The sequence below is a fragment of the Chlorocebus sabaeus genome, chromosome X (genome assembly GCF_047675955.1).
Source record: "Chlorocebus sabaeus isolate Y175 chromosome X, mChlSab1.0.hap1, whole genome shotgun sequence".
In the NCBI taxonomy this organism is placed as follows: domain Eukaryota; kingdom Metazoa; phylum Chordata; class Mammalia; order Primates; family Cercopithecidae; genus Chlorocebus; species Chlorocebus sabaeus.
Window position 1 is genome coordinate 118,053,588 of NC_132933.1, and position 17,786 is coordinate 118,071,373.

The 17,786-nt window shown below is 39.2% G+C and overlaps 1 protein-coding gene and 1 long non-coding RNA gene across 2 annotated transcripts in view; one reads left to right on the top strand and one right to left on the bottom strand.

Moving 5' to 3' along the window:
* Nucleotides 1-572: 572 nt before the first annotated feature.
* TMEM47 (transmembrane protein 47) overlaps nt 573-17,786 on the top strand; it is a 30,601-nt gene continuing 13,387 nt past the window's right edge. Inside the window, exon 1 of the mRNA XM_007991391.3 lies at nt 573-1,071. Within this exon, the coding sequence (XP_007989582.1) occupies nt 846-1,071 (226 nt within the window). The 5' untranslated portion in view covers nt 573-845. The remainder of the gene's footprint in view (nt 1,072-17,786) is intronic.
* Nucleotides 907-2,147, bottom strand: LOC140710897 (uncharacterized). Its single transcript, XR_012092050.1, has 3 exons — nt 1,982-2,147; nt 1,612-1,809; nt 907-1,015 (listed from the first exon to the last, which is right to left on the bottom strand). It is a non-coding gene; the product is annotated as an uncharacterized lncRNA (long non-coding RNA).

A 17,786-nucleotide genomic window follows, 5' to 3' on the forward strand; every position in this document is an offset into this window, starting at 1 on the left:
GAAGTGCGGAAATAGGTAAAACCAGGGGACTCCTGGGCCCGTTCTGGTTTTGAAAAGAGGGCGAAATGCATTTAGTCACTTTTCTTCTCCTTCCTCCAAATCTCTCAGGACGTGAAATTGGCCGGGGAGGGGCGTGTTACATCACTGAGACAGAGGACCTGTCCTTGCTCCAAGAAGCACAGCTTAGGAAACCTAGGAATCCACTTCTGGCGCCTTCTAGAAAACGGCCCACTCTTGCTCCCTAAGAAAAGGAAACCCACGTGACTGGGCGAAGGGGGAGAGCCCGGCGACCTGGAGTCAGTGAGGCTGGGGGCCGGGCCAGGGCCGGGCGAGGGCCGGGCGGGGCGCGGGGCTGCTTCAAGGAACTGCCGCGCGCTCGGGGGCGCGGGCTGGCACCGGGCTCCGCCCGCGGGCCAGAGGCGGGGTAGGGGCGGGACAGGCGCGAGCCTCCGGCACTGGGAACTGGAGCCTAAGCCACCAAGTGCTGGCCCTCCGCCCCTCCCCGTTCGGCACCGCCTCCCGCAGCCCGGGGAGGGGCCGGGGCGGAGCGAGCCCGGCCGAGCCGGGCGGAGCGGGCGCGAGCGCGGGCAGAGCGCGGCGCGGGGCCGGCAGCGAAGGTCCGGGGTGGAATAGACGTCGCTGCGGCTGCCGACGACCCCCACCCGGCCGGCCGCCTCCGCAGACCCACCTTGGCCGCGCGGCAGGGGGCGCGCAGAGCCCCGAGGGAGCTAGTCCCCGCGCGTGGCGGCTCGGCGGCTTCCCCCCTTGAGAGGTCCGGCTCCCGGCTCTCCGGACCCGCCTGGCGTCCTCGCCTGCGGCGGGGCAGTAGACAGCGGCTCCCAGGAATGGCTTCGGCGGGCAGCGGCATGGAGGAGGTGCGCGTGTCGGTGCTGACCCCCTTGAAGCTGGTCGGGCTGGTGTGCATCTTTCTGGCGCTGTGTCTGGACCTGGGGGCTGTGCTGAGCCCGGCCTGGGTCACGGCTGACCACCAGTACTACCTGTCGTTGTGGGAGTCCTGCCGGAAACCCGCCAGCTTGGACATCTGGCACTGCGAGTCCACGCTCAGCAGCGGTGAGGGCCCGGCGCGCCGCGACCCCTGCCTCCCGCCCCGGACTGCCTCGCGTCCCACTGCCAGGACAGTCACCACCTGTCCCCACCTCCCCGTGTCCCCTGCCCTGGCCCGTCCCACCCCGTCCAGGCCCTTCTCGGATCCTGGGGCTCCAGCCACCTTCCTGGCCTCCACCCCTCTTCCCTCCACATCCCTGGTCGCCAAACCTAAAGCGACAGCCCACGCCCTCTCCCTCCCCCGTGGCCATTCCTCCTGTTCTGGAGTAACACGTACGCTATTTTGGGTATTTGTTATCATTTGAGGCGAGAGCCATGTGGCTGTGTAAAAAATGCGACGCCTTCCACACCCCCGTTAAAAAAGAAGCAGGCAAAAACTCCCCAACTCCACCGAGATGCTGCGGGGGTTCTCTGTTCGGTCTTCCCCACTCTTTTTTCCCTCCTCTCTCGAGGACGAATTTGCCTAGTGTTCACATTTCTGCCGGTTTCACTCCCCCTTATCTGCGTTTTCACCAATGTATTTCCGTTTGGATTTTATTTCCTTACGTTTTTGATGGATATGAAGAGTTGGGAGAGGGACAGGCTTATTTTCCTTTCCTTTTTTGGTGACGCCGCCGTTGACTGCGAGTTGCCTTTCTTTCTCTGCCACTCTGAGTAACTCTTCTCTCCTCCAGACCTTTCTTTTCTCCATGAGCTACTCACAGATGCCTAGAAAGTTGTGCTTTATTCCGCCAGCGCTGAAAGCTGCAAATGGATAAGATGGGGGTGGTAAGTGGAGAATAAGGTAGCTACTGAGGTTACCAGTCCCAGGGGGCTTTACTGCTTTACGCCCTCCCTGACCCTCCAGTTGCCTTCCCTGGCCCCCCAGTTATGCCCTTAGCAGAAATCTGTCAACTTATGATTTCTTGCTACAAACCCCTTCCTTTCTAATTTTGATTCTTCAACTGCTGGTGTCAGCGCAGAGAAAGGGGAATAAAGGGAGAGGACCTGCCGGCGGTTTTCTCTCTCTCTCTCTCTCTCTCTCTCTCTGTCTCTCTCTCTCTCACACACACACACACACTCACACACACCCCCACACACACACATAGACACCTGAGAAACTCATTACATTCCTTCCAGTTTCATGTCTTCTCGGGACTATTTATAAAGCTTTCCTGGAAACGTTTCAAGTTGTAACAAAGTTGAAATAGCACAAAAAGCCACAAAAATCTGATTTTCCTTTGTCTTTGGTTTCCTGTTATAACACAGATTAGTTCATTTGATTAAGTTTCTTCTGTAAATTTAATTTTGTGTTTAAAAAAGGCTTTTTCTTTGATACTACCTCAAAATTCCCATTGAAGGGTTTCCTCTTTGTTGGTTAATTCACTGTGGAGGGAACTGGTTGGCAGCAGGAGGTCAACATTTAGGTCCTTCAATTCTTTCAGGGTTGGCTGTTTACAACTAAAGATAAAATAAATCGGCACAATTTCTTTCTTCGGTAACCAGGGGATCCAAATAAACTTTGGCGAAAATATCTCCTTTCCCCTCTTCAATAATAAAATTTATGTAGGAATGACAGCTTCTGCACGTCTCCTTAGCAACGTGAATGTTTTGCCCCTTTCTCTCTGTCTCCTGAAATAATAGCCCCCTGATTGCATAAAGACTTTTCAGATAGGTTAGAGAAACCAGTTTCAACTCACATTTGCTTTTTAGGCCACTATCCATTTTTCTTGGCCAGGAATGTAGGGAATGGGGAGAAGCCAGCTCGAGTTTGTAGAGCAACATACAGTGTTTGCTAACCTTTTCTTAATTGCCTCCATACCCATTTATCTCAGCTTTTTTCCTCTCTAGTCAAGGAAGTATGGAGACACAAGCCTAATGCAAACATAGCGGTAATATCACTCTGCAAAGTAAAAATCAAAGGCAGGCCCAGTTTGGGATTTTTCCCCGTTTATTCTACCCCCTTGCTGAAAGTCATAGCCCAGTGTATATTTCTATTTGTGTTTCTGAAAACCAGCTTTCATCTTATCTTGCCTTAAAAAATAGTTTTCAGCCCAGATAAAGTAGAATTCATAAGCAAATGGGTAAAAAGTAGAGATGGTTTTGTTAGAGGTTTTCTGGAACAAGTTCTTGACTTTCTGTGTATATAATAGCAGTTCATTTTTTGCTCTCCACGGTGATGGTGGGACGCAGGGTGGGGGTGGAGGAAAGGAAGCAAGATATGGAATATTGCTCTGTGTCCCCACTTTACAACATGTGCTTTCTTATGTTGTGTGAACTTGAAGTTTCTCTCCACCAGTGTTTTGAAAGGAAGGGGAATGCCCGAATCAAAACCAGCAGTGCTTTTCTTGTCTGTTCCAAAGGGCAAGCAGCTTTTTTCATTCTGTTTGCTGTGTGGAGTAGCAGAAAACAGGGAGGGAAACGTCTTCTGTGAAGATTTTAAGAGATCCACATCTCTGTCTTTCAAAATAAATTACCTTGGGAGGAACCACCAAGGACAATTTTACTGAAGAGCCTTCACCAGGATATTTAAGGCTTAATTTAAAATGTTTGTCTTAATTAGAATTAAAACTGCTGTGAAAAGGCAGGCCTGTATTTACTGAAGGAGCATTTCAGGAATGTTTCTACTCAATAGTATGCCCTACTTAGACCCAGTTTCCACTGAAACTTTCCCCTAAGCCATTATTTTTAAACTTGCATTTTAATTTTGGTACCAAATGTGCATCGTTTGCTGTTTATAACCTGTTTTATGATTTTAAGCAAAAGTAGAACCATGCTTCTTGTGTTCTGGTGTATTGAAGGTTGCGTCAGCTCTTCTAGTACGAACCAGTAATCCGGTTGTCAGTCAGCCGTAATGCTTTTCTCTGCTGTCCCAATTCAATGTATGGAGGACAGTTGAGGCACTCATCTTAAGTTCTAAGTGTTCCAAAAAGACATATGAGAAAGCGGCTAATTGACTGTGATTAATGGTGGAAAGAAAAAAAATAATAAAGTGTGCTTGTTAGGAAGTTTAGAATACGCAGTACTCACATGGCTGCTGGCCACAGAATTCTTTCTTAGGATAGTTTTCCCCAGTACTGGTTTTGGGGAACCTTTTAATAAACCTTAAATCTTACACAAATTATAGTAATATTTTACACTTCTGCTTAGTCACATTTAGTTTGCTAACTTTATTTCTAGGACATAGTTGCTAGGGTTTCACAGCAATTACAAGAATCCTTAGTGTAAATAGGATAGGCACAAATGTATACAGAATGCTGATGCCCTAAATTTGATATCAAATGTGCTGTATAACGTCTAAGGAGACTTTACATTTCTTCTTTAAAATGTGTAAATACATAGCTATTTCATATAAAGCATATTGCTTTTTGGTGTCTGTAATTTGTTGACTAAGCAAAAAGCAAGGACATACAGATGGCCAAGTGAACACTTTTACTAACAGTAATTTAGGGATATGACAAATTCATTTTTTCTGTTTTTTCATCCACAAAATACTTGATCAAATAGTACCTTTTTCAAGGGATATTGTTAACATCATTCACATACTATCCTAAAAATAGCTGCATTTGTAACATGAGTCACTGGTAGTTTTGAAATGGCAGTATACCGTATGCTAATCACAAGTGAATATTATTATTTCTAATTGACAAGAAATTCTTTTTAGGGTGCTTTATATGTAGATCTTTTTTTAACTTCAATATAAAAAGCTACTTTAAAAGGAATTTATAAGAAAGCCTATCTTAGGTGTTAAAGATACATGGAACTGCCTAACCACTTGCAAATCTTAGCAAATCTGAGATATAGTGATTCTGAGTTCAAACATGTTTCGTCTGTTCATATTTTGCATTTATTCCTTAATTCAAAAACACAGTTTCATTAGGAAACCTCACAATGTGATTTGCTCCAGGGAAGGTTCAGCTTGTTGCTTGAAATGTGTTGGTATTGATGCATTTTTACAAATAGCCCAGCAAGCCTGGAAGTCACCATCGTTATACCCACTTCTAACTTCCTTGAAAAGAGCATAAGAAGAATAAATGCAGTTTTCTTTAACCTAGACAGCATAGACGGGTGGACAGTTAGGAGTACCAGAGAGCACCAAAACTTTCTCCACTGATAAGCCAGAGAAAACCAAGTATAACTTATTTCAAGATTTTCCTGATGGCTTTCTGTTAATGTCTTTTAGATTTTCAAGTTCCTTAGATTTACTTTTACAAAGGACATTTTAATTTGTGAACAGATATAATTTCTCTTTTGCTCACATTCTTAGAAGGATTATAATCCCCAGGGAGCCACTTAGATGAGTCTTGGCAGCTAAGGGATTTGATGGGGGTGGGAAAAGCCTGGCCTTTAATAAAACATTTCAAAACCAAACAAAAACAAACAAAAGCATATCTCAAGCAATAGATTTCACCTGCTGTCGGGAATACATTTCAGGAAATTTCCTGCAAGTTTTTGTTTAATAGTAAGACCGCTTACAGAGACCATAGGTATAGTCAGTGCTACTAGACATGTTAGTGAAAGGGATATAGATGCTTCAAAATATGTCTCTGGAATACCTAACCTAAATACCACAGCAGGGAGCTCCCTGAACCTCTTCTGGTTCTGAGGGCTACCCCCAAATAACTAACTGAATAAATAAATAAATACCACAACAAACTTCCATGTGAGCTATGCTAAATTATAATGTAATTCTGTGTCACAGTAGAGTAGTATTTTGGAGAATTCACGAGACATTGGATTCTAACTGACCTGAACTTGGCCACTTACCAATCATGTGACCTCATACAACTTAATGTCTGGTTTATCATAAAGATTAAATATAGGAAAGTGTCTGTTTGTTAGTGTTATGTTTCTTCCTGGTTATATATTCAGTAAAACCCAGTGATACTTTTTTCAATAATTGAAGATTTTTCCCCTTTAAGGAGTAAAGTCCCTGCATTGCATAATGCATTGCATAATGAAGTACCTTGTTAATTTTAAATTTAAATTTTGATATACATTACCTAGCATGTAACAATGCTCTTGGTTGATCACAAATCTATTATCCTTTTATTCAGTACTATTACAGGCCAGACACCTCAGTTATCCCCAATGTCACAATAAACTTGCAAGGTAGCTAAAGTTATCCGTATATATTATTGAGGAAACTTTGGATTTTTGTTAAGATTACCAGGGTCTCAATTAACTGGTGGTAAAGACAGATTCTTACCAAGAGTATTCCAGTTGCTAATGCCGGGAAACTAACCACAACAAAAGTTAGTCGTATAAAATAGCCATTTTATTATACTCATGAATTCTGTGGGTCAGGAATTCAGATAGGACATAATGAGGATGGATGTCTGGAGCCCTTGCTGAAGATAGCTTGAATGGCTAGGAAGCGGAACGTCTGGAACTATAGGGTCATTTTCCAAATGATTTCACTCACAGGTTTGTCACCTTGGTAGGGAAAGCCGTGAGATACTGAGCAAAGCTGTGACTCTCCCTGGAATGCCTACAGGTGGCCTTTCTAGCATTGTGGTCTTAGGAGAGTTGGAATTCTTACAAATGGAGTGAGTCCCGCAGGGCAAGAGTCATAAGAGAGCCAGGCTCTCCGAACTAGGCTGAGAAATCACACATCTCTTCTACCACATTCAGTTGGTTACAAAGGAGCCATATGGCCAGCTTGGATTTAAGGGAAGGACAATTGAATGCCACCTTTTGATGGAGCAGTGGCAAGGTCACATTGTAGAAGAGAATGTGGGATAGGAGTTGCTGTTGGGCTATGTTTGGAGCACACAGTCTGACGCTGAGTCTAAATGCAAATCTGCATTCTTTATTGCCTTTGAAGAACAACAACAACAAATAGCCAACCAGCTTGTCTGTGCTTTGTAGCTTCTGTACTTAAGAACTTTGAATTGATTATATAAATAATGTCTGACTGGGACAGAAACTTCCCTCAGCCAGCGTATGGCTTTCATGACCGGTTACTTGTACTTTGGATAGGAGAGGGAACGAACTCAAGAACCTAACTTTTCCACAAACAGACAGATACATATAAAACCTTCCAGAATCTTTGGTTTAGTCTCACACAACTAAGGCTCAAACTGATTATGAATCGGGACTGTAATTTGCTACTTTATGTTGTATGATAAGATTGTACTCTTTTTTTAGAAAGTTGTGAATGCATCTGATGATATGCTTGGTACATGAACACTAAAACATTCAGGTTCCAGACAGGAGCCAAGTTTTATAATGCCAGAGAAGTGTTGGAGTTAGAGTTATTTTTTGTTTGTTTCCTTTTCCTTTGTTTTAATAACATAACTCTTCTCTTGACTACTGCCCATGTATTGAATCACAGAGTTGTAACATGTTTAAAATAGACAAGATTTTTAACATAACCCAGTCTAATCACATTTATTACATGATTAAGGAAAATGAGGAAGGATACAATGTTAAAGACTCAGTAGAGAGGATACATTTTGCCATAGTATTTTTGGAGGGTTGGTTTTTAAAATGTTCTGTAATATTGTAGGTAACTGCCACTTGGTGTTTGAAGGATTGTTGAATGATGTCATGTATGGCAGTTTGGATGAAGAGGTGAAGGACTGCATGTGAAATAGCTGCCCACTTTTTGTAAGATTATCATCCATGATTTGAATTCACATAGAATTAAAGTCTGAAAATAGAATTATTTGTGTTGATAAGTACATTTCAGATGTTTATTACCATCAAATTTACATTTTAACCATGACTAGTGCTTAAAAATAAACACCTCTACTTTAAGTTTCTCCATGATGGGGTACGTTAAAACAACGGCTTGGCTGGGCACGGTGGCTCACGCCTGTAATCCCAGCACTTTGGGAGGCCGAGGTGGGTGAATCACGAGGTCAGGAGTTCGAGACCAGCCTGACCAACATGTTGAAACTCTGTCTCCACTAAAAAAACAAAAAATTGACTGGGCGTGGTTGCGGGCACCCGTAGTACCAGCTACTCAGGAGGCTGAGGCAGGAAAATAATTTGAACCTGGAAGGCAGAGGTTGCAGTGAGCCAAGATCGTGCCACTGCACTCCAGCCTGGGCAGCAGAGCAAGACTCCATCTCAAAACAATTTGAAAAAGCTTAATTTGTTTTAACTTTTATTTTAGGTTCAGGGGACATGTGCAGGTTTGTTATGTAGGTAAACTCATGTCACTGGCGTTTCTTGTACAGGTATTAAGCCTATTACCCAATAGTTATTATTTTTCCTGATGCTCTCCCTCCTCCCACCCTCAACCCTCAAGTTGACCGCAGTGTCTGTTATTCCCTTCTTTGTGTTCATGAGTTCTCATGATTTAACTCCCACTGATAACTGAGAACATGCTGTATTTGGTTTTCTGTTCCTGCGTTAGTGTGCTAAGGATAATAGCCTACAGCTCCTTCCATGTTCTCACAATATGCATGACCTTGTTTTTTGTTTTTGTTTTTGTTTTCTGGCTGCATAGTATTCCATGGTGTATATGTACCACACTTTCTTCACCCCATCTGTCATTGATTGACATTTAAATTGATTCCAAGTCTGCTATTGTGAGTTGTGCTGCAGAGAACATTCTCCTGCATGTGTCTTTATGGTAGAACAATTTCTGTTCTTTTGGGCATATACCCAGCAATGGGATTGCTGGGTTGAATGGTAGTTCTTGTTTTAGGTCTTTGAGAAATCGCCATACTGCTTTCTACAATGGTTAAACTAACATACATTCCCACTAACTGTGTATAAGTGTTCCCTTTTATCCAAAACCTTACCAGCATCTGTTAGTTTTTTGACTTTTTAATAGAAGCCATTCTCCATGGGGTGAGATGGTATCTCATTGTGGTTTTGATTTGCATTTCTCTAATATCAGTGATGTTGAGCTTTTTATTCATATGCCTATTGGACACATGGATGTCTTCTTTTGAAAAGCGTCTGTTCATGTCATTTGCCCATTCTTAATGGGGTTGTTTATTTTTCTCTTGTAAATTCGTTTAAGTTCTTTACAGATGCTGGCTATTAGACCTTTGTCAGATGTATAGCTTGCAAATATTTTATCCCATTCTGTAGGTTGTGTACTCTGTTGATAGTTGCTTTTGCTCTGCAGAAACTCTTAACTTTAATTGATCCAATTTTTCAATTATTGCTTTTGTTGCAATTGCTTTTGGTGTCTTTGTTATGAAATCTCTGTCCATTCCTGTGTCCAGGATGGTATTGCCTACCTTGTCTTCTAGGTTTGACAGCATAGTTTATAGTTTATGGTTTTGGGTTTTACATTTAAATCTTTAACCCACCTTGAATTGATTTTGTATGTGGTGTAAGAAAGGGGTCAATCTTCTGTATATGCCTAGCGAGTTATCCCAGTATCATTTGTTGAATAGGGAGTCTTTTCTCCATTGCTTGTTTTTGTCAATTTTGTCAAAGTTCACATGGTTGTAGGTGTGCAGCCTTATTTCTGGGCTCTCTATTCTGTTCCATTGGTCTATATGCCTGTTTTTGTACTACTAGTACCATGCTGTTTTAGTTACTGTAGCCCTGTTGTATAGTTTGAAGTCAGGTAATGTGATGCCACCGACTTTGTTCTTTTTGTATAGGATTGCCTTTGCTATTTGGGCTCTTTTTTTGGTTCCATATGAATTTGAAAATAGGTTTTCTAGTTCTGTGAAGAATGCCATAGGTAATTTGATAGTAATAGCATTGAATCTGTAGATTCCTTTGGGCAGTATGGCCATGTTAATGCTATTGATTCTTCCTATCCATGAGCATGGAATGTTTTTCCATTTGTTTGTGTCTTCTGTGCTTTATTTGAGCAGTGTTTTATAATTATCCCTATAGATATTTCTCCCCCCTGGTTAGCTGCATTCCTAGATATTTTATTTTATTTTTATTTTTTTGTGGCAACTGCAAATGGGATTCCCTTCCTGATTTGGCTCTCGGCTTGGCTAACAATAGCTTAATTTTAAATTGAATAAGAGTTCCCAAAATTATGTGGAAGTCAGCTATGTTAAGTTTCTTAAGTTGATTAAATGAATATTAATTTTTCATTCAATAACTTAATTGCATTCTGGCTTTATTAAAAATATGTATTAATTTATCAAAAAAGATTGAATGTTCTTTCAGCAGAATTGCAACCTCTCACATTAAAGGCACTGACAGTTAAATTTTACTAATCTTTTCAAACTATTGGTTCACCTCCCTTGAAAATTAGACAAAGACACCTTTCCTTAACATTTTTACTCCTAGGTTTATGTGTGATTTGGGGACACTTGTAGATCATCAATTTTCTATTCTAATCATGAACACCAAGGACTCTCACTTAAAAATGTATAACGAAACATCCATGCTCTTCCAAAGAACCGGGAAAAAATATCTATATTACCTTTGTCTCTATCAGCTTATTGACTGTTACGAGGTTTAAAATGATATTTTAATGAGCCGTGTTTCAAAAGATCACAAATATTTATGCTTTCTGTTCAAAATGTATGTTTATTAGGCAAAACAATGTTAAAAAAATAGAAGTTGAGACCCCTGAATTACTTATTCTCTGTACATAAAAAGGGACAGACACAAAATAACTCAAATTTTCATCAAAGAAGATTTTATTGCCATCATATTTAAGGTCCCTAAACCAAATATTCACCAGAATGCTGCCATGATGCTCTGTGAATGAAGCCTAGAATCTATTCTTAGCTCCTCTGGGTAACTTAAAGGGAGGTACATTCGAGTGCTTCCCTCTATTTTCCCATCTTCTCACTTGTACTCAATGAGTTAACTTCATTGAAACATAGTCATTGATTTTCTAGCAGGGGGTAGACATTATTCTGATACAAAGTCAGCCAGTTAGTCTGTGTTCCAGGCCTTGTGGAAGGTAGTGAGAATAAAATGATGAGTGAAACAAATGGTGTGTTTTAAACAAATTATTAATAATTAAATAAATGTGCAAAGTGCTGTGAAGGAGGAAACAAAGGTTCTATTTCTGCAGCGGGGCATTAAGAAGGAACTGGTGGGAGTACTAGCTTTGCCAGTTTTATTCCTCTGTATTTACTAAAGGGATATCTTAATACTCATCGTGGCTGGCTGTCTGGCTTTCTTCATTCTACTCTTTGATTATTCTTAGCTCCCCTAAACCCATCACAGAAACTTTAGTTGCTTAGAGGAAGTTTCACCCACTCCTAATCCTGGAGTAGTAGGTTTTCTTTGTGCTTTTCAAAATAATCAAGTTTTCCTAGTTGTAACCTAATTCGGTTTTTATTCAAAGAGTGAAAAAAGAACAATGTTCAAAACACCAAAGTCATCACAACTTGGTAAAAATACCACGATTAGAAATTATTATTGAAAAATACCAGCACCTGTTAGATAACACTAGTTACCATCAAATGCTAATGAAAGCTTTCAAAGATGGTGTATGGTAAGAAACAGCAGTCATTAGAGCTGATAATGTCTTTCTTTTTGTCCACATACTGGAACTTGCCTTCACAGCAAAGCTCTTTGCTAAATACTGTATTCAAATGGTTTTATTTGAGGAAAAAACACCATATGTTACTGTGTTTAGATTATTAATTACATTTCCACTGAATTGTCTAAGATAGAATTCTATGAAGCAGCTAAAATGTTCCTTTATTTGTTAAAAATAAAAAGTATGTGTATTTTTTTTTTTTCTAACATCAACATAAAACAGCTCCAAGATCTTGAATGAAATTGTCATTGTTAAACACTAGTAACCCGTCTGGCATTTTGGACAACTGGGATTTTCCAAAATTTGGCAAAATGAACATGCATTTCGGTCATTAGGGTAATTGCATCATCTGTTTGGATGGTTACCTGGGGTCATTTATGTCTGTAGTTTAAAATCAGGTTAGCACCATACTTTGGAGGCAGTCTGTATCTGTGAATGGGCCTAAAGGGTAGTATTCGAAATCAAATTGTTGCCAGCCTGATTACTACTATGGATACCTAACATAGTTGCTTTTGCAAACATCTATTTTGCTTTGTGTGTCACAACACACATAGTATTTATATTGTAAATGTATAAAATACAAATAGTTACTTGCCTTATATTGGATAGAAAGGCTGTATCCTCATATACAAAGAAATATTTCTTTGCCCAAGAAAAATTATAGTTTTGATATCAGTTGTTTTAATAAAAGAAGTGGTCATTTTAATTATTGAAATTAGAATCAGAATTCACTTGGCTGCCTTTCTTTGTGTCTACATCACAGAGTGGGGGAAAATTAATGCAGTATCAACAAATTTAGGTCAGAATGCAACTTAGCCAATAAACCAAGATTTAAACTGCCTCAGTAACGGTTTCAGTTTTCCACTTCATTAGTCACATGCAGACTAACTTTTAAAAGTTAAGTAGATCATTTGATACCTTTAGAAGTAGTTAGGCTAAGTTTATATTTCTACACAAAATAGCATTCCATTCTTTGTATGTGAGGATACAGCCTTCCTATCCAAACTCAGAAATATGTAGCATTAATATTAAGAAAAATTCTTTAGTTACATTTGGTGAAAATAATTAAATGCCATAATTTCTGACAAAGTGAGCTAGTTGGGAAAAAGACATAGTCTTTGGTGAATAGATGGATAATTTAGGGAATGTGAGTTTGAAATATTCTTCTGTATCTGAGCTTTTTTTTTTTTTTGCCTTTAGTACTAAACCATCCCGCTATTTCCAGTTTCTGATGATAGAATGGGATTAGCAATACTAACTTAACTAAGTTCTCAACAATATAATTTAAATGTTTTGCTATAAATATGTCCTACAAATGAATACAAGTATTTAGAAAAGCTGAATGTTTGATGGGAATGAGCGAAAATAATCCAGTCTGTGTGGGTGAATTAGGGAGAATTTGTATATAACTTGTAATTCAAGATGATAGGGAAAAATCACTGTTCTAACTTGTCTAGCAAACTATTTTATTACAGTTATAGATATCATTTTGGATAATATAATTTCCTTTTGGAGGCATTCAAAAATGAAAATACAAGTGCCAGTCTGACAAATGAGAACGTGATTTAAAAATCTGTTTTAATTTGTGATGAGAATTATAGAAAAGGGAGAATCATCTATAAAAACAACAGAATACATTGAGGGAAATACTACCCACCTAAACAGTAGGACTTCTGTTTCTAAGGTTTAAAACATATTTTTCCATTGCTTTTTAATTATATCTAATTTTCTAAAGGAAATAGCCATTGTGTGCTCAGGGATTTACATATAGTAGAATGAATCTCAGCATATAACCAATAGCTACAGAGGTAAATAAATTAGCGAGTGTTTGACTAGTGAAATTTTTCCAAATGAGGTGAATGGAGGCAGAAAGCTTTAGGAACTGGTTTTGTGCATTGCCCTTGGCTCGAAAATACGGAAAACGTATCCTCGTTAAAATTTTGTCTTTTCTGAAAATTGGAAGTGACTTTTGATCATGAATTCCCCAAGGGAATGACAGTTCTCCAATTGGACAATTATAACGTGGTCCATAGAATTTTCATAACGTAGTGGCGATTTCAGACCAGTCTCATATGTTACACTGCTAAAGTAAGTCAGCACAATTCTGCAGAATACTAAACCATTTATAGACATTGGAAACTCTGATGCCGCCTAATAAAAATACCTTGAAAGAGGACTTGAAATCAGTTCCTGAGTTGCATCTTAATGTTGAACTCGATGGTGTAGTATATAGGGACTGCCTGATTTTTATCCTGTAACTGCCAGAGGAATATACTATTATGCGTATATATTTTCCTGGAGTTTTTTTTTTTTTTTTCATTTTACTTTTTTTTTTTCTGTTATAGAAAACACGAGTAGAGAAGGATACACTTATTTTGAGCTTCCACTTCTTTGGGTGCAGTTTGAATGCTCCCAGTGTGTCACTGTGTCAATTTTGCCAAAATTCTCTTGAGAGAACCTGACACGTAACATGGCAGCCTGATTTCAGGTTTGGTCTTCAGATCCAAAACATGCCTCCCGGCCCATTCGAGCCCTCACCAATTTATCAACCAAGGATGTATGTTATTTCCTCAAAACTGATTTCACCTGTTCTCTGTGGGCTCAGAAATCAAACTCAGATTTCCAATCAGCTGGCCTGACATTGAACAATGGCTCGTTTTAATTGTGCAGAGCACTGCAATTTGTAAAACAGCACCATGGTCATTGATGTTCTGCAGGTCTGGTTTATGTTTACTGTTCCACTATAGTATTGGTATATTATTTATAGAAAGGTAGAAAACTAATGCGGAGTAATAAATCTTTACAGACTCTTAACACCTCATCTGACCAAATACCGTGAAGGCTATAATTGGACAACTAAGATTGATACAGAAATTAACTGATTGTGAAAACTTAAAATGCATGACTTTTTTGAATAAATGGTGCTGGAAACAGAGAATTTTGTGAAATTTTAATTTGTTTTGCAAACACTGAGTGTAGGTTAGCAAGTATTTGTGGCATGCAAATCTTTTAGTGGAAAAGGCAGGGTAGAACAAGTTTTCTGGTCACTTACACAATATGACTGTAAAATTGTCCAAGTCTTATGTATATATTCTTGCTAAATCTAGTATTGGACTTCGGATGGTAAGTAAATATCTGTCCAACTGTGTCAATATAAAGCCCAGCCTATTATTTGAATGGCCATTAGTAGGTGTCTATAAAATATTTTTCGCTTTTTTTTTTCACTCCCCATATTTTAGTCTTGTTCAGTAAGAGAGAGGGAAATGGTAACTGGCTGATTTACACAGTCCCTGATTTTAGTTCACCTCTTAGGCTGGCGCTATTATTTGGACAATGGATTCTAGTTGTTTACTGAAAGAGATATGACGCCACAGGCCCTGTTTGCAGCTCCAAAGTACCCACACTGAACCTTGAAATGTACCTCGGACCTCCTTGACTATGATAGCCATACCGAACCACTTTTTCAGCTTCCTGATTGAGGTTAAACTGATCAGCAATTTAAAGTTTTGGTTCTGGGCAACTGGCCTGAGTGAATCATTCCAAATGGATATAATGACAACAATTCTAAAATTTGGCACCATTCGCCAGGGATACAGTCTCAATAATCCAGTCTAAGCCCCAGGTTTTGGCCAGAACAGTGGCAGTCATGGCCCATTTCTAGTTTCTTTTGGAAAATAAAATGACTTTTCTGTTTGAGCAGGCATGTCTGTGGTTGTGAACCAAAGGAAAGGTAGAAATATCACAACAGTGGTAATGCTGATGCTTCTCCTTGTTGACTTTACATCTAGGGTAACTTTGTCATTAGCTACAACCTCAGTGCTGAAAATAAACATAGGACATGTAGAAGAAAATCCAGAACTGGTTACGTTTATCTACATTTTAGAAGTATCTCCTATGCTATAGGAGGTTCTTTTTCTAATTAGGTTCTAGTCCCTTTTACTAATTTTTATTCTCCTGGTGCTTTCTACTATAGCATTTTACTCATTTTCCAAATGAAATGAAGAATTACTATATTGAGGAAATGTAAAAAATGCGATTAGGAATTTTTTGGAATTTTCTGTCGCTATATTGGTTAAACATCACTTTGCACTCCTGTATTATTCATTTATTAAATTAACTTCATTGTGTGTTTTGTAGTTTAAGAGATCTTTACCTAGAAAAACGTTCAACATTTGAAATACTATATAAAGCATAGTGGTTAGCAAACAGCAGCTCAGCCACGGAGTCCAAAACAACCTACCACCTGTTTTTGCAGATTAAGTTTTATTGGTGCTGGGCTCAGTGGCTCACGCCTATAATCCCAGCACTTTGGGAGGCCAAGGCGGGTGGATCACTTGAAGTCAGGAGTTTGAGACCAGCCTGACCAACATGGCGAACCCGGTCTCTACTAAAAATACAAAAATTAGCTGGGCGTGGTGGTGCATGCCTGTAATCCCTGCTACTTGGGAGGCTGAGGCATGAGAATCACTTGAACCCAGGAGACGGAGGTTGCAGTGAGCCGAGATCGTGCCACTGCACTCCAGCCTGGGTGACAGAGTGAGACTCTGTCTCAAAAACATAAATAAATAAGTTTTATTGGGGCACAGCCAGCTTGTTTACACATTGTCTATGGCTGCTTTCACACTATCGTGCAGAGTTGAGTGGGTACAACAGAGACCATAAATCATAAATCCAAAAATATTTCTCATCTGGCCCTTTATATGGAAAGTTTGCTTATCATTTTCTACCTTAGTCTATCTTTATAAAATGCAAAACAACATGTGTATTTTAGCTATTTTTTTGAGGATGTTTAAAATAGAGAAAAGTGATCAAAATTAATTCCTATTTGAATTATGGCTGAAAGTGAACAGTCAAATGTGTGACATTTTTTTTCGCATTGAGCTATGTGAAAGAGCTTATCAGGAAAAAGCGATCCGTTGTGCTTTCATTTTAAGATATTTTATTTTAAGATATTTCATTTTTAAGATATTTTATATGGGTAGATATTTAGTCACATTTTGATTTAAATGAAGCCACTGCTTTAAAGTTTTTACTTATGTAAAATAATTTAGGACAAGTTGCTAACAGTAATAATCATTCTATAAAAAAATAGACCAACTAGAACATATTTGGCATAGGCTTTCTTAAACTCTCCAGGAACTGGATAGATGGATGGATGGATGGATGGATGGATGGATGGATGGATGGATTTTATTTTTTTCATTGTACACTTTTATATAATTAAACTTTGACTTTTTTAATTCAGAAATTTCAATTTACACACCTGTTTTTAGAAGAATTTCCATCATGCCAAAGTGCAATATAATTGTTCACTTATATAAACTTTTCCCAAGAAATTTAGAGACTTCAAATGTAAGGACTATTTTTTTTTTTTTTGGCTTTTTAATTCAAAGCTACACACTGTTATGGAATAAAAAAAGCCCAGTATGGCTATCCTTTTAACTTCTAGTTAAAAGCCAGATATACTTTTGTTTGAAGTTGTATCGCTTTGTTACAAATAGATGGCATTAAAAAGATGCTCTCCACTTTGTTGTGATTCATCTTTATATTTTAAGAAGTTTGGATTTGTTCTATTTTCCCCCTGTTTGTTTCTTGATTGCAGTGCAAGTTCTAGCTGAGAGCCTGTGAAGCATCCACAATTTCGTAGGAGGAGAGGATGTGGAAGAGGACGCTTGAGGCAGGGATATACAAATATAAATAAAAGAAAATCTTAGGGTATTGGCAATTCCTCTGCTCATCGTTTATCCTACCATAACAAGAGTGTATTTTGGAAGCTTTCTGGGGGGATAATTTCAGAGGGAAGCATCAAAATACCATGACTTCTGGACTTAGGATAGAATCCATTGCAATTTAATGATAGATTAAAATCCATTTGCATTTCCTGCACTTACATTAAACTGAGGGCCAGAAGAGGCACTTGGGGCTTTTAAACAACTGCTGCTTTCCATAGTATAGTTTTATATGATGTTTTCCAACCTGTGTAGTACTTTCATAGATTCACTTTGTCTCTTTTGAGAGAATATTTTACCATTCTTATGAATGGAAAATGAGCCAGTTTTTCATCACATTATTTCTACATTTTTGTTTTATAAGAAATGAGTGCATTTCAACAAGGTTTATGTGTCACTAAGAGTGTGAGAACAGAGGCCTGCACATAACAAGTGATCAGTATATGCTTACTGTTTCCATGTATGAATGAAGGGGCTGAGCAGCCATTCAGAGTCCATTCTGGCTCCCTGGGAATACTTAATTTTAGAACCCACACCCGTGGTGGTAAATACAACAGTGAGACTAGAATCAAATA